Here is a 17,629-nt window from a genome sequence, read left to right as displayed (position 1 = left end):
TCTTCGCCGTCGATGTGTTTGTACTGAAGCAGAAGTGAAGCAATATACCTAGGAAATAGTTTAGTTGGGATTTGTGAGAGAGGCCGAGAGGGGTCTATCTTTACTAATTTTTAAATCACGATTTGTGTTGGATCCATATAACAACAGCGATACGATTGCCTTCATCCTACTGTGCATAGTTTCCCAATGTTGTATAATCCCACAAAGGTTCTCTGTGTGCAAGCCACAAACCTTGCATCTTAATCCATTTTGAGGACCTCTTTGATTCGCAGGGTTTGTAAAAAGCAGGACAAGCAAAAACGCACGAATATGTTGTCATGTCATCATCAATATTATAGGATGGCACAAACGAGAGGGGTCACATAATAAGGTAAAGCGATTGTTTGTTGTGATGAGCAAGGTGAGTTGTCTTTATCGACATACGAGGTAGAGCGATTGTTTGTTGTGATGAGCAAGGTGAGTTGTCTTTGTCGACATACGGCTCAGGTGGGCAGTTGTGCCTTGATTGGGACATGGTCGTATCGACGTAAGGGCTGCTGCCGGCCAGTTTGTGTACGAGGTGAGTTGTCTTCGTCTACAATCGTACTACGTAACAACCAGTAGTTAGTACCCAATTAACAAGAGGAGGAGACTATAGCAGCACACATCAAAGCATGGTTAATAGTATAACACCAAGAGCCGGCAATATAAAGTTGTCATGTCATTTATAAATAATCTAATAGCTCATCCATCATAGCATTAATACGTGCCCAATCTTTTTCTCTCACAAAGATTGTTGGGTCTCGTACTATAGCCGATGGTATAAGCTTGTAGCCCGCTTCTCTATCCCCTCGCCTTTCTTCTTCAAATAGGTATAAATTTTATGTGACATCTCTTGTAGCCGTCTTATACTTGCTCTAATGGGGGCGACCAAACATAACACGTGATGCTAAGCAAATAGTACAACGTAGTACTGGAGTAGTAGTACCCCATTAACACCACTGCTGTCCGCCGTGCACCCAAGCCGCGCACGCCATAAATACCTCCTACGCTGCGTGCTCCGCCCAGACACCACAAACGCACGCCCCAACGCGCATCAGCAGCAAGCCAGCAACATCAGCCAGGAGGAGGAGGAGGGCGATGGCGGCGGCGAACGGGGGAGGCGAGGCAGACCACCTGGCAGGTGAGAGGGCCACGGCGCAGTTCGACGTGGACGGCATGAAGGTCGCCTGGGCCGGCTCCCGCCACGCCCTCGAGGTCGCCGACCGCATGGCCTGCCTCGTCGCCTCAGACCCCGTGAGCACCCTTCCCGACATGATTTTCTTCCCCAAACGAATTCGACTTGTTTTGGCACTGGCAGTGCAGCGCACAAGAATTGTCTATAGCTTTAGCTTGTTTATCTGCCGGCCGAACTGACTGTCAACTTCAGCCACCATCGCGCACAGCTTTTGAGGAATAATATGTTCAACTCCATGCACCACGAATATGCTCAACTGTTGGTTTTAGAACACTACAAAAAATCACCCAGAAGCTTTACACGTACTCCCTCCGTCCTAAAAAATCACCCAGAATATTATTTTGTATGTATGCACGCAAGTACTATATATTATTATCTCCATCCCAAAATTGCTGTCTATCGTATGTAGACAAATCTCAAACAAGAATTTTGGAATGGAAGGAGTATGTGTGTAAATTATATTAGATTGCAAAAATTTGCATTATTATATGTATACTAGTCATCAACCCGTGCGGATGCACGGGCTAGTATATTTTTGGAACACATCAAGATATTAACAATAAATTGGGTACAATTTTTTTTACATATTTAAAATATACAAATTAAGAAATTCACCTATAAATCATTAGTATTGAAATCATCAAACATTTGCTTTACTGTAAGGCAAAATGTGTGTAATAGGTTATCTTAGAGAAGTAATAAGTTAATCGCAGATGAAATTCTGAAAAATAATCAAGGTTAGGATATATACTACATATAAAACGTATTTACGTGTCATGCTAAAAGATGTCAGAGGAAATACATTCTCATCTACTGTTGCAAAGTGACATAAATATATTGACAAAGAATTTCACTCTCTCATTTTTTGTCAACTACTGCACTCTCTAATGTATTGCAAGAGCCTTAACTTTAATGGACTATGATCTTTACCGAACTCCATGAGCCACAAATCAAAAATCTCCGGAAAATTAGCCACAAAAAAGGAGAATCATCATGATAGGAAAATTATCTGGCGACTCCACATGTTCATTTGTTTACCATCTGAAATATATCAAATATAAGCAAAAGGGTCTGCAGAAAAGCGAAGGAGACATTAGTTTATATCAGCACAAATAAGATAGCTATGCACCTATAGAATCTAGATGTTCATAGCCGATACAACCTCATGAATTTACAGCATTTAAAAATATCTCAATAACTATATTAGGCAATTACTATCTCTAGATACTTATGAATTTCAATCAGTTTGACTGGTTATTATTATCAAGTAAAATATCCACAAAAAGGTATTAAAAATCAATCGTCTATCAAAACAAAATTTCAAAGGGCCATCTCTGAAACAAAATGTAAATAAGTACATTAGCAATGCATCAACATTAGAAACCATTGTCTTACAAAGTAGTACACCACATATAGGACCCGACAATGAATATGTAAGTTAGATAAAGAAATATACCTATAGTCAGATTAATTGACAAAAGAACCATCTCCCTATAATTATATTTCAGTGCACCCAAGCATGAAATAAAATAGAGCTATAGGAACAATTTTATTTAGGAACATGTAGCTAAGCATACATGCAGTTCTGTAATCCAAAATGGAATTAAATGACAAAGAAACATGATAATTATTGGGAAATACAAAAATACCAAGTGATATACCATATAATAATCGAAGCTAATACGTAGAAGGTGTAGCTGAAAATGTTAGCTTTAGCATTAGATAGCATAACTTGGGCAGGGAGTTCCTTCCTACGTCCAGCACGTAGACATTTGCCATGTACCTATTTTAATTATAGATATAACCTTCTAAGATGATTCCCTTGCTTGTTAGGATAGTGAAATTGTATCATTCAGAGCTATGAACAATATGCAAGTTAGAGTCACATCCGGTTTATTTGAACATCTTATTAAGAAGGACGTAATACGTACATGCAACAACTGCAAACAGAAATTGTACCTCAGGCAAAAGTGACTAGCTCCTGATTTATGAATGTGTACTATATGTTTGCAAAAGGTGAAAATCAAGTGGAAGCATAGCACATCATTGTTCCAAAAGATTAAAAAATTAAGAGCACATCTTAATCCATGGGAGGCTACTGCTCAACACTCGCTCGGTGGCACATATACATCTGGTGCTACAATTGTTTCCAAATATGCTTTGACATGTCGTGGAGAGCATATGTGAACAGAACCTTTGTATTCTAAGTGATGACAATTCTCCATATTCTTGTGTATACAGTTATTGGATAAGCTGCGCAGACTGGTACAGTTCATCTGCTTAACTGATGACAAAGCTAGTAAAAGGTAAGGAGAAAACCAAGTGGAGCAATAGTCAGTAGATACTAATAGGCCAGAATACTAAGGGATGTTGAGCAATGTGATTATTCATAGAGCAGCCTGAAGCCTACAAATATCTCAATGCAGCAGGCAAAAAGTAAACCAATGAATATAGTATGTGTGTCGTAGTTATTTTGCATCATTGTCCGTAATGCATATATATATAAACAACAAAGTACACTTCCTTTACGAATTATTTTATTTAAATAGATGAATTCGGAGCTAAATTACTGAAATAAACTCATTTGTATTCTAAAGAGTACATATAATTAATCAAAATCTCACTTTGGCATGGTTCCAAATTATCATCTAAATGTCTGTTAATTGAACAGTACATAACATTAAAACTAAAGGAGATATTTTGAAAAGATAAGTATTTTCTTCAGGTTTTCATCTATACAAAGAATCAATGTATGGCACATACGTATCAGACCTCTGGAAAAGCAGGAAGTAACCAAAAGGAAAGAAGACACAGAATGGTAGAATTTACAGAACAACAAAAGTGAACAGTCACCTGGCTATTGTACAGGTTTGCTACCGAGGCTCCTTCGGTCCTTCCTGACAAAATCAATCCACCTGCCTGCTTGCACGGCTAGCTTGTGTAACTGTACGTGTTGCAGCCTGACAAAAGCATCGGCCATCAACTAATTCTTGGATCAAGCCTTGCTACTTACGTGTGCAAGTTTTGCAGAGGGCAAGTATTGGACAGGGTGTTCCTGGTCCTATAGTAATCGGGAAGGGCAACAATATATGCTTCAAGTCAGCTACATGGCTGCACCAAACTAATTGTTAAAAAGGAACAGAAGCCATAAGATATAAGATCTTCGTTCTGAATTTTAGACGCATTTACCAATGTATGTTTTCTATATCTTGACATGAAACTGAGTTCTCTTTCTATTGTTTATCTGTCCAATGTAGGGATGATTTGATTAAGTGAAGATTATATGCTCCTATTTTAGCCACTGTAACATGATAGATATCACGCACATATGGTTTGCTGTGCAGAGATTCCAGATATTAATCGCAAGTGTCACGCACTCATGCACAAAATCTACTACAGAATCATGTATTTCAGTGCGACAGCACAACTACATCCTATTAGTTCTACACATAAGTATTATTTCTTACAGATCTAAGGACACCACACGTATGATAAAATTTCTCTTTGGGAGATTAGGCTGCATGCAGTTTTTTGTCAACACAAACGCATCTAATCTGCCCCAACCAATGGTAGGGTGTAGGGTATAGGCATGTTCAAAACATTCTCATTCGAGTAAATATATAGCAAACTAACTTGACAAAAATGCACAATACATCAGATTCTTACCCAACCAAGACATACATACTTGTTGGTCGCTGTGTCCATCATTGGCCTGTGCTGGCTACGGCCAGAAGTGACAGCGCATGAAGAGTTGACGGAGACCTTGACCAAGAGCATAGCAAACCTAGACTGGTTACGAAGAGAGGTGATAGACACAGGGAAGAGGCGACGGAGACCTCGGCCAGAAGCACGGCCAGCGGGACGGAGCCCTTTCATAGGGGCCAAGAAAGCAGCGGGGTAGGCAGAGGCGATCTCTCAAGGAGTAGATGAACGTGGATATAGGGTAGGGAAAATAGAAATTAACGATCCTATAGATACAATGCGACCGATCGGATGAATCTGATTTAACTTGGGAAGAGGCTGTCCAGCGTATGAAGAAAGGAGACCGTGGAGGGAGTTTTTACTTATATTTTCAAAACTGAGAAAAGAGACCAAGGACTTGTAGATAGATTGAGAGGTAGGAGTTTTCTTTTAGGATTCTGATTCCACGAACGACCAAGAAAGGATTTGACTTTTTCTATGACTCAATCTACACCATAATAATTTGACTTTTTCTATGACTCAATCTACACCGTAATAATTCGGTCCCACCAGATGAACGGTTAGTAATTTCTGATTAACGTGGTAATTACTTGGGAGTCTGTAATTAGTATAGGTAGGTATAGGTATAGAGGTATAGATATAGATAGATTTGCTGCATATTAGAAAAAGTTTTTTGTTTCATTAAGAGTAATACCAATGCCACTAATTTATTCTCTCTTTGACAATTTTATTTTTGTATTATCTTTTAGTTTTTATTTCATTTTATTTTATAGGAACAATACCAATGCTACTAATTCATTCCTTGTTTTAAAACTTTTTTATGTAAATTTCACTACTATGTGTAAGTTGTCTGCAAATTTTATCATTTTTTTCAATTTTTTCTTAAAGGGTAGTACCAATGCCACTATACTTCAATTCTTCTTACAAAATGTTTTTTTTTCTGTTTGTAAGTAAGTAGTATACACGCAAGTACATAAACCATGTGTGAAATTATATTAGAGGGAAAGTTTGTAATATATATGCTTATTTTTTTACAAATTACAAAAAAGTGCAGTTTCATGGCAAACTTGTGTGCATTTTTTTTTCATTTTGTGTTCTTCTTAAAGGGTTTCGTTCTTCCCTAGAAAACTTCATTATTTTGTTATTTTTCTTTCTTCTTAAAGGGTTTTATTCTTCCCTAGAAAACTTCATTATTTTTTCTTCCTAGTTTTAGTACTTCTATTTTCTTTCTGCTTAGAGGATTTCATTCTTCCCTAGAAAACTTCATTGTTTTTAATGGGTTTCATTCTTTCCTAGAAAACTATATTATTTAGCTATTTATTTTTTTATATTATTTCAGTTTTTTCTTTAAGGGTAATACCAATATCATTCCACTGTTATATGGTTCTGCTTGCATATTAGGAAGAGCATTTTATGTGTAAAATGTGTGCAATATTTTTATTTGTTATCATTATTTTCATCATCTTCTTCTTAAAGGGCAATACCAATGTCAATAATTCAGTCTTTCTTCTTCTTCCTCCTGCTCCTAAGGCTGTGTTCGGTTGATAGGGTTGTGAAGGGGTTTTGGCAGGGATTGAGATGGATTTAATCCCCTACAAGTCACCCCACCCCCAAAAAAATCCCATCCAATCCTCTTCACAATGGGTGTAACCGAAGAAGGTCTAAAGGGCAATATCAATGGCACAAATTCATTTTTCTTTCAAAAACTTCATTATTATTTTTATGTCCATACAATTACTAAAGATTTATACAAACGTGTGCGTGCCTTTATGACTCATGTATGTACTCATATCCATCAAACCTAAAAGGTTCAACTAAGAATGGTGATGTACGTGCGACGCATCCTCACCCACTTCAAACCTATGGCCTTATGGTTCGGAGGTCGGGTTATCAAAGTCCAAGTGTCATTGCTCTTAATCGCCTTTATCTCCTCATCGATGGTGTGTGTCTAGTTAGGACTCTTGCTCGCCTTTATGAAGTACGCCTATTCCTCAACTCCAAGTAAACACAGTCCGAAGTACTTGAGCATAACAAGGTTTGCATACTTGTAGACTTTCTTGAGGGTCGTTTAGCGATGAGGCCCGGAGGAGTCCGTTGTAGTTTGTGAATGAGACGGCACAAATTCTTTCGGCGTCGATACACTTGAGGAAGTCGACAGAGTCCCGGGCGTGGTAGATGCCGGGTCGACGGCATCATCGTCGTGACCATGACCATCATCTTGATTGCCATCATCACTATGCGCCCCGTTGTCAATGTCTTCACCGAGATCTCCACCCGTGTCATGCGCGTCATTGTCTCTATCACTTTGCGACCCATGCTCGTCGTCATTGGTGTCGGCGCCGTGGTGATTGCTGACACCATGGTCACCTTAGTTGGTCATCTTGCCATCCACCTGGATGTCCTCCCCTATATCATCATCACTTGGAAATTCAACCATGAATATGTTACTGTTTGGAGCGTCGTCGGCTGCCATCTTGGTGTCACATGAACGATCGAGTTTCTTCAAACACAATCACGTGAAACTTGTAGACGTTTGATTCGTGGGTCATAGAATAGGTATGCCTTGGTGTCAGAACTTCTCTCGCATCTGATAAACACCATCTTGGTGCTGCTATCGGCAAGCTTTGAGTGATGAGGCTCCGTTGTCTTCACATGCGCCACACACTACATCTTCCGTAGATTAGAAAAATTTGGCCTACGTCCGTAATTTCTTCATATAGAGTTGCCGATCACAGGACATTGGCGCCGCTCGTTCCTCCACCATTGGTCTCTGATTTCTCTCCCTTCTTCACCTTGTCGCCGTTCTTGTTCATTGTATCAGTAGCTTTTGTGAGCATGTTCATCCTGTTACTAGGATACTCAAGCTCTGCTTCTCCTGTTCCAAGCTTGATGATAGTCCGCCCATTGTATGGTGACCAATGGTCAGATAGCCCGCAAGAATCATCTGTAGCATGTGTTTTTTTTTAGCAAAACCGTCTGTCAACATCAATCAAACATGATCGCTCCCAGGCTTCAACACTCCACCTTCCTCATACAGTGCCTCTACTTCTTCAGTCTTCCCCCTTGTGCTTGGCTTGCTCGCTCCTTGACCTCTTCTTCAGAATGCTCCGAATACTGTACTAGTAGCTCTTATAAATTTGTTTGTTAGATTACCCTGTTGTGTATGCTATGTTTTTCCAGCTTGAAAACCGGTAGTCCACCCATTGTATAAGCAGCAGTGAGGCAGTTTCTAATGGCTGTTCTAGCAGTAGCATTTGGTTTTGTATTGAATTTTGTGTCGATGAAATATGTTTTGCTCAAGTAACCTGTGGTGACAATTAAGTATGAAATTCCCCTCGTTGAAAAGGGGTCACTTACTCTGTTACTTTTCGATCTAGGTGTTCCGCAAGGATACCAGGACGATGCTCTCCAGGAAGGAGCTGTTCAAGGATACGCTGAAGAAAGCGGCACATGCGTGGAAGCGCACCGTCGAGCTGCATCTCACAGGTTGCCCAACACAAACCCCATGCTTTCTCCAGCGTTTATTTGTTCTATGTCTGTACTGTTCACTGAGATACGTCCATGTTCTTTTTTGTGGATTAACAGAGGAGGAAGCAAACTTGCTGAGGCTGTACATCGACCAACCTGGTTATGTTGATCTCCATTGGGTATTTCTTACTTTTTCAAGAATACGCACAAGCATGAAATATATAGAAGAAATGGAAAGACACCCAACCATGCCAAGTTTAAAACATGGGCTGCAAAGAGATCTACGGCATGGACTACTCGCGAGCCAACCACCTATACAACTCCCGCAAGAAAACTGTCAACTCCCCTCTAAACAAGCCAGCCTTGGACCATGCCTTACTCTCCGCGCTGAAATCCTACCCAAAACATACCTCATTGTTTTTTTAACCCTACATACCACATTGGTCAACAGATAGATTCTCTTTGTGCAGGTTTCATCCACACTATTGAACTCTGATAAGTTTATCCTCGGTGTGCTTCAATGATATTTGATTTTTTTAGTCACTTGCAACTAAGAATATAAATCATTTTATCAAATTTTAAGCAACACTTAATGCAATAATCCTTGTGTAGGTCATGTTTGTTCCTTCCATAAAAGGGCAAGGAACGGAAGAGCAGCAGAAGAAGTGGTTAACGATGGCGTACAAGTTCCAAATAATTGGAACCTATGCCCAGACTGAACTTGGTCATGGTTCAAATGTTCAGGGTCTTGAGACAACTGCCACATTTGATCCAAGTACCGATGAGTTTATTATGCACAGCCCGACTCTGACCTCTAGCAAGGTAATATTTTGTTAAATTTACTTATTTATTCTAGGACTTTGCTTTCTTAGTTATATTTCCTTGGTGATTTAAAATTCATCAATGGCTTTTTTTCTTGGTTCATGATTTCCCCTCCCCTTGTGCAGTGGTGGCCTGGTGGCTTGGGAAAAACTTCGACTCATGCAGTCGTCTATGCTCGTCTCATAACGGAAGGAAAAGACTATGGCATACATGGTAAAGCCTTGTGCATCGCGGTGAGGTGACGCTTAAGTGGGCTTTTCCTTTGCGAACTGTAACTTATGTGCATCCGTATTTCAGGTTTCATTATGCAGTTGCGAAGCTTAGATGACCACTCTCCGCTCCTTGGCATTACTATCGGTGATATTGGTGGAAAATTTGGCAGCGGGGCATATAACAGTATGGATAATGGTGTTATGCGCTTGGACCATGTGCGCATCCCAAGGGATCAAATGTTGATGAGGTTGGTCCATTGGCATGCCTTGTTTTCTGCCACTTCATTTATGTGTTCACCGAATATATCTTGTTAATTTGATGTAATCCTCCTAAAGTATGCCATGCTTATTTCTTCTAGGCTTTCCCAAGTTACAAGGGAGGGAAAGTATGTGCACTCAGACGTGCCGAAGCAGCTGCTATACGGGACAATGGTTTATGTCCGTCAGACAATTGTCGCAGATTCTGCCAGGGCTTCGTCCCGTGCTGTTTGCATTGCTGTAAGGTATAGTGCTATCCGGAAGCAGTTCGGTTCAAAAGCTGGTGGCCCTGAGATTCAGGTACCATACTACAGTCCGCCTTTCTAATCGTCATTCTCAAGTAATCTGTTACTCTGGCCACACTCGAAACTACTTCCTCCGTTCCTAAATATTTGTCTTTCTAGAGATTTCAACAAGTGACTAAATACGGAAAAAAAATGAGTGAGTCTGCACTCTAAAATATGTCTATATACATCCGTATGTGGTAGTCCATTTGAAATCTCTAAAAAGACAAATATTTAGGAACGGAGGGAGTAGAAGTAAAGAAGTTGGATAAGATGTCAAGACAATTTCTTAGTGATGTTTCCTTAGCTATCTCACCACCAACAAGTGGGTAATGTATTTTACACTGCCTACAGGTCCTCAATTACAAGACTCAACAGAGCAGGCTGTTTCCTTTGCTGGCTTCAGCTTATGCATTTAGATTTGTGGGTCAGTGGCTTAAGTGGCTATACACGGATGTCACACAAAAACTGGAAGCTAAGGATTTCTCAACGCTGCCCGAGGCTCATGCCTGTACTGCTGGGCTCAAGTCCGTGACAACATCTGCAACAGCTGTACGTATATAATCAACTAATCCAGCAATGCCTTCAACAAAATACTCCCTCCATCCCATAATATAAGACGTTATTGCATCCAATATGTGAGTATATTGAATATAATAACGTTTTATATTATGGGACAGAGGGATTACTCGTTTACTGGTTTATCACCTGCATGGTCAAGCCAGTTTATATAATGGATGCATTTCACATTGAATTTTTCTGTAATATTAAAGCTAGCCTCTCTGTTATGCAGGATGCGATTGAAGAATGTCAGAAGCTCTGTGGTGGACATGGTTACTTGAACAGCAGTGGGCTTCCTGAATTGTTTGCGGTCAATCTTCCTGCCTGCACTTATGAAGGAGACAATGTCGTTTTGCTCTTGCAGGTCAGTTTGTTGTTTCATCATAGTTCCAATGCAACGCAGCTGGTCCATTTTAACCTGTTTTTTGTACTCCCACCGATCCATATTGCTTGTTGATCAAACGGACGTATCTGTATTTCATTGCTAGATACATCCGTTTGAGAGACAAGTATTATGGATCGGAGTGAGAACATTGGTTCAGTAAAGTAGTATAACTATGACCACAACCTCTGGTGCTCTCTACAGGTTGCAAGGTTTTTGATGAAGACTATTTCTCAGGTGGCCAGTGGAAAGCAGCCTGTGGGCACAACAGCTTACATGGGCAACATACAGCACTTGATGCAATGCAAAAGCGTTGTAAAGACAGGTATATCTTCAGGCAGGCTTTTTATATGATAGTAACTTCCAAACTGTATGAGACATTTTGTCTGGAGCTACTTTTTGGTTAAGCGATTGACCTTATGATCGATTGTCGTACTGATTCATGCATTTATTTATCATTCTCTATAGTGGAAGACTGGCTTAGCCCTGCTGCCATAAAGGAGGTGTTTGAAGCTAGGGCCCTGAGGATGGCGGTGAACTGTGCCCAGAACATCAGCAAGGCACCAAGCCAAGAAGAAGGTTCGTATTGCACATACTGAAATTTTTTTAAGAACCACATCACGAGGGCAGGAGGTTCCTACATTTCATTAAGAAGAAGAGAGAGATTGTCCAGTTTATAAGGGAAACCGGACGAAAAACCTAACATTTCCGGGCCGGGTTAATAATTAGGGAAAACCGAGTGAAAACCGAAAAACAGGAAAACAAAGACACTAGAGCTTGGGGTAGGCAAAAAAACATAGATGCAACATCAGGGACATCGAGCCAAACACGAGAGCACCAAGGCCCAAAGCCAGTTGGCGTGGCTCCAGTGCAACCGAACTGACCACCACACGCTCAATATAGCTCATCCATAACGAACCTCGCAACCGCCTACTGAATTAGAATTTAGAAACATCAAAGTGTACGTGGGTGCAACCTTGCAAGTGGCATCGTATTGGTGAATTACTAGGTGCACTCGGTTATATTGAATGATCTCGTGTGCCTTGTAGGTTTCTCCGAGCTTTCCCCAGATCTACTCGAGGCTGCTGTGGCTCACGTTCAGCTCATCATTGTGACCAAGTAAGCTGAACTTTGCTCTGGAGCCTGTATTTCCATATTTCGGAGCAACCAAGTACTCATCCATCTTTGTTCGCCCTATGCATATGTGTGCCAGGTTCATAGAGAAGCTGCAGGAGGACATCCCTGGGCATGGGGTGAAGGAGCAGCTTCAGAAGCTGTGCGGCATCTACGCGCTCCACCTGATCCACAAGCACCTGGGTGACTTCCTGTCGACGGGGTGCGTCACCGCCAGGCAGGGCGCGCTGGCCAATGAGCAGCTCGGGAAGCTCTACGCGCAGGTAATAAGAAGAATCAAGGCCAATCGATCTATGTTGGTAGGTAACAACACCTCCGGCAGAGACAGCAGATGACTCAAGTGAATGTTGTGGCGGTTGCAGGTTCGTCCGAACGTGGTGGCGCTGGTGGACGCGTTCGACTACACGGACCACTACCTGGGGTCGGCGCTGGGGCGGTACGACGGGGACGTGTACTCGGCGCTTTACAAGGAGGCGTGGAAGGACCCCCTGAACGAGACGGTGGTGCCGGACGGGTACCAGGAGCACCTCCGGCCGCTGCTCAAGCAGCAGCTCAAGCTCTCCAGGCTATGATATAATGAATCAATGAATCATCCTTCCCGAATCTTTCTCCCCAGTCTACGAGTACAAGGATTCATGTCGGAGTCCGTAATAATTTGATTTGATTGTTCACCTGGCAATGCAAAGGGAGCCACTGTTGTTAGCACAGCTATATTGTGAGAGCATCATTTTTAAGCCGCAAACTCTACATTATTTTATGTATGAATATGTTTCTAATGTTAAAGATCAAAAATGAAATAAGGTAAACATATTATTTTGTTTTTAATGGTTTCAACATCATATTTATACATTTGTTTTCAAGTTAGAGATATTATACTGCAGATAAAAGATATATTTCCAATGATATTTAATACTCCCATCGTAATTAAATATAAGACGTTTTTGCCGGTCGAATATTTAGTTTATGGGCGTCACATGACGCCGCGTGGCAAGGTGGACCCATCGTCGCGTCAGCCTAACCTGTCACATCGTGTGGTGGTCAGCTGTTTGACCGTGTGGATCATGTCGGGCCGCGTTTCCGGTCCAGAGTCCAGACATGCATTGGGCGCATCGCTTTGACCCGTCGAGTCTGTCTAACCACGACTTGGCGTGTGGACGACAGTTGGGCACCGCGAGACGACTATTGCCGACTCCGGAGGCCACCATTGATGGTGCCTTGTTGGCTTCTGAGGCTACCATTGATGTTGGGTCTCGTCGACCACCGGCCTCCCCGGTTTGCCCGGCCATAAATAGCCTGAGTACGCCGTGCTGCCGATGCACCCCTGCCCTCAACTGCCTTTAGCCAAATCTACTTCCCTCCTCGCCTCTGAAGAACTTGCATGGACCCGACTATGATGTCGGCCAGCGGCAGCGCCGACAGCAGCTGTAGGCGCGGAGCAGCGCCGGCGGGGTTCTAGCCATTCTCGCTGACAGTGGGTCAGGCCAACGACCCCACGCCATAAAACATCTTCGTGCCGCCCGCCTCCCGCCTGCAGTTGTGCTGGCATATCGGCGGCATCGGCTACGTGGTCGAGGGACCCGCCGTCCGCCGCGCTCAGCAGCGGCTTAGCCTTAGCGGCTGGTTCAACACGCCGGGCTGCCGCGAGTTCTGGGACGGCAGGAACTCTGACAAGGTCATCGTCATCTAGCTGCCCACCTCCTCCGGCGCCGCCCGCGGTCGTCTCCCCAACAGCAGCGCCGGAGATCCCACCCGAGCTGGTGGCCGTTTGAGAACCCGCCGACCCCGAGGACATGCCGGGGCATTCTTTTGCCGTCCGCGGGACCTCGATGGCCCCGGGATGGGTTCTGCCGCGCGCGCCCAACGACCTGAAGGACATTTCGCGACTGGGCGAGACGTGTCTGTCCGTGGCGGTGCCGGCGGGTGATGGCTTCGACTTCATCGGCACAGGCTGCAGCGTCGACAACGAAGATGGCGTGGGCTCCGTCGACGCCAGCGAGGTGGATTTCATCGTGCTCGCCGCCGCAAGCGGCGACGATTAGATTAGGTCATTTTATGGTTTAGTCAAAATTTTGATCGAACCTCTGTAAAAAAAATTCTAAATATGAATAAATTTTTTTACAGTTCGTCCATATTTTGTTTGAATTCGATTGGAAAAATATATTAGAAAGGACCGCCAGAGCGGTCCATAATCTATGTCAATTCTTTGAATAAACTTAAAAATATTGGAAATATGCCCTAGAGGCAATAATAAAGTTGTGATTATCATATTTCCTTATTCTTGATTAGTGTTTATTCTCCATGCTACAAATGTATTAACCGGAAGCTCAAATACATGTGTGGATACATAAACAAACATTGTGTCCTGGTGAGCCTCTAATAGACTAGCTCGTTGATTAAACATGGTTAAGGTTTCCTAACCATAGACACAGTAATATCCCTGGTGAGCCTCTACAAGCAATTACCAAAATTGAATATATATAACTTTATCTTTACTTTTTTCTTTCAGAAGATGATTTGGTTTAAATATTTTTTAAAGGTGCAAAATAAGAAAACTAGTATAGCTTTTGTAATGCCAATATACTTGATGTGGTTGTGATTCAACAAAATTATAAAGGTTTAGTATAATTGAAAATATTGAATTTTATGAGAAATGTTTAGTATAAGTAGTAGTATTTAATTTTAATTGCCAAAAATAATATTCATCATCGCAGCACAACAAACCAAAGCCACAAATGAATGTAATTCACAAAGTTCCACCACTTGTCCCAAAATAGGGAAGGACCACTTCAGATTCGTCCTCACATTTAGTATGTATATCTGGATGAAATATGTCATCATTGGGTTATTTAGTGCATAGGAATTTGTTGTGGCGTATCAGTTCCACGATTGATACTGCAGTAGCGAAGGAGGGGCGTCTGCCTTGAAAAAGGACAATGCTTACAAGGCTGTTAAATATGAAGCTTATGAACACTCAAGACCAATTTCAAGGATTCATTGTTGTGTTGAACTGCGTCGCCAAGAAGATGGAGACCACAAAGTCATAGAATTTCTTTAAATAGCCATCATGTGGCCCCACTATTTTTCCTTTCTCCAATGTGAAAATAAGATTTTCCACCATTGATTTTGAGATGGAAATTTTACGAATCAAGTCATGGACATGGCAGGAGTCGATTCCTTTCATACTATACATTGACTGTTGAGATGGCAGAAGCATGCTCCTGCCAATGAGTTCTATGAAGTAATATTCCAAAACTTCCTCCATAGACTTGCCATGCACCTAACTTGAGTAACCCTCTGCAATCCACCGATGCAATAAAAGCCAGTTCTTTTGAATTGTGGCTTATGCATAAGTTCATGCGAAAATAAGCCCCAGATAAGATCCTATGAAATAAAACCCCTGAAAATAAGCCTGCGAGATTTTTTCAGTTCATCTCCCTCCATCATAATTTTGATATTCAAATTGAAAAGTCGGCAATGCACTTGGTTTGTAATTCGTTCTGATATTGAGTTGTGTTTTAGCGTTTTATCGCCCATATGAACATAAAAAATTGAATTTTTTTCAAACATCATTGTCTCACATAGAGATATCATAAAAAAATATTGTCTCGCATAAGAGTACTGCAGATAAAGGCATGAATAGGACGATCTTCAAAGTATTACATGTTCTTCCAACAAAAACATAAGCAAAGGGATAAGAATACTTATTTCATGAGCATAAGATCCATTCTCCTCATTGAGCGCATTAAAGAAATCATGATGTTGCTTCTTTGTGAAGATATTTAGAGCATGGAAATACACTTCACTTCTAGGTAGAGTTCCACTTTCACCACGATGTCCTTCATCTCTTTGATCTCATCCCTCATAGCATCCTCATTCATTTCAGATGTCACTGAATTGTGACTAGTCTCCCTCTTTTCCCAGAGGTCAGCAATACGGTTGAATGCAATCTTTGCACCATAGCAGGACTAGGTGAATATGGACACGATCTTTTTCTCCGACCATTAGCTTTGGTAGGTGTGACATGGGTAGCATCTAATCACAGCCTGAGCCATCCACGTCATCATCATCATCATTGTGAATTTGAGAGCCCCCAAATTCAGACTAGGGAAGTGGCGCACTCACATAATTATTTGTCAACACTAACATCATCAAATATCATACTCATTTTCTCCTCATTCTCTAGTGACAGGTCCACACAACTTGAGAAGAAGTCCATGACATGTCCACACAATTTTCTTAGTTTCATTATTTTTTCCTTTATGTTTTCTTTTTAAATTTTGTTAATATATCGAAATATTCTAAATAAAATATATGTAAAAAATGATTTAATTTAAATTTTATAAAAAATTTCACTGTGCGTTTCATGAAATGTAAAACAATTCACACAGTTTTCAAAAATATTAATACCATTTAAAAAATTGTGACATTTAAAGACATTTCACACGTAAAAACTATGTACATGATTTAAATATTTATGATTTTTATAAAGTGTAATTTGTAAAAAAATATCTGTGAAAAACATGTTACATAAAGTTTTGCAATAAACAATTAGGGAAAATTGTTCTCGCAATTTTGGAAAATGTTCGTAAACTAGAGTTTTTTTAACATGCTCCCTCTTACCTCTCCTTTTCACATGCGAGGTAAGTGTATAAAATAGATCTGAGCTGTTAATTGTATTAAGTAGTGAGTTTGATTAACTCTTAGCTTCTTACCTCTCATGTGAAAAGAGAGGGTAAGAGGGAGCATGTTAAAATTGCTCAATAAACTATAAAACAATCATTGTATCATTAAAAAAAAGTTATGAGATTTAAGAAATGTTTGCATGTAAATATTAAATGCGTGTTTAAAAATGTTCACTTATATTTTTTAAATGTCCACTCTATATTTTTAAAAAATTCAATGCACATTTCACGAATGGTCAACATGTATTCGACTAATGTTCAACGTGTAATGACAAAAATATTCGACATGTATATAGAAAAAGTTCAACCTATATTCAGTAAAAACTTGACATGTATTTGAAAAAAATAAAGAAAAAAAGAAACCAAAATGGAGATAACGAAAAACTTAGAAAAGAAAAAGGGAAAAAAATGCATGTAACCTTCCGAAAACCAGACAAAACTAGGTGAAGGGTTCTGCAAACCGGACGTTAGAAGCTTCTCGAAAGCGCTTCTGGGGCCGGCGCACTACAGTGATCCTGGTTAGCGCTGGTGCATTTCGCTGTAAGCGAAAGATAACACTCTTGTTTTTTTTTTGTAGCTGCTGAAAGGATATCCCTCTCTACTCATACACCTTTCGTAATTTATATTTGCAACAAAGACATAGTTCTAATTTTTGTGTGTAGTTGCACACATTTTTTCCATTTCTCCCACTTCCTTTTTTTAGGAAAGTGAGATTTCATTCAATCAGAGTTGTCCAACTTGGATGAATCAACAGAACTCCCTATTGTCAGCCATCAGGTGTGTAAGAAACTTTAAAAAAGAACAATATTCGGAGCTGATTTTTTTGTATGAGTTCCTCAGATGTCGAAACACCACGAAACTTGCATGCGCCTTGCACGCATGAGCATCTTGAATTCCTAAATTTTTAG

At 40.8% G+C, this 17,629-nt stretch overlaps 1 protein-coding gene across 1 annotated transcript; it reads left to right on the top strand.

The window, feature by feature from the left end:
- Positions 1-1,119: 1,119 nt before the first annotated feature.
- LOC125546291 (peroxisomal acyl-coenzyme A oxidase 1-like) lies at positions 1,120-12,616 on the top strand. Its single transcript, XM_087517319.1, has 14 exons — positions 1,120-1,275; positions 8,296-8,404; positions 8,504-8,565; positions 8,999-9,208; positions 9,334-9,421; positions 9,506-9,668; positions 9,780-9,978; positions 10,317-10,514; positions 10,756-10,887; positions 11,110-11,230; positions 11,374-11,484; positions 11,955-12,024; positions 12,119-12,302; positions 12,402-12,616. The coding sequence occupies exons 1-14, from the start codon at positions 1,120-1,122 to the stop codon at positions 12,609-12,611; spliced, it is 2,013 nt and encodes a 670-aa protein (XP_087373445.1). The 3' UTR covers positions 12,612-12,616.
- The last annotated feature ends 5,013 nt before the right edge of the window (positions 12,617-17,629 follow it).

The sequence above is a fragment of the Triticum urartu genome, chromosome 3A (assembly GCF_056163025.1).
Source record: "Triticum urartu cultivar PI428250 chromosome 3A, HENAU_Tu73, whole genome shotgun sequence".
In the NCBI taxonomy this organism is placed as follows: Eukaryota; Viridiplantae; Streptophyta; class Magnoliopsida; order Poales; family Poaceae; genus Triticum; species Triticum urartu.
Note: the sequence above shows the minus strand (reverse complement) of the source record. Positions and strands in the feature narration are given on the sequence as shown.

Bases quoted from the DNA above. Each gene is read 5' to 3' on its own strand.
- LOC125546291 (XM_087517319.1), top strand. From the start codon at position 1,120: ATGGCGGCGGCGAACGGGGGAGGCGAGGCAGACCACCTGGCAGGTGAG. The intron at 9,422-9,505 runs GTAAAGCCTTGT...TCCGTATTTCAG, and splicing joins AAAAGACTATGGCATACATG to GTTTCATTATGCAGTTGCGA. The intron at 11,231-11,373 runs GTATATCTTCAG...CATTCTCTATAG, and splicing joins CAAAAGCGTTGTAAAGACAG to TGGAAGACTGGCTTAGCCCT.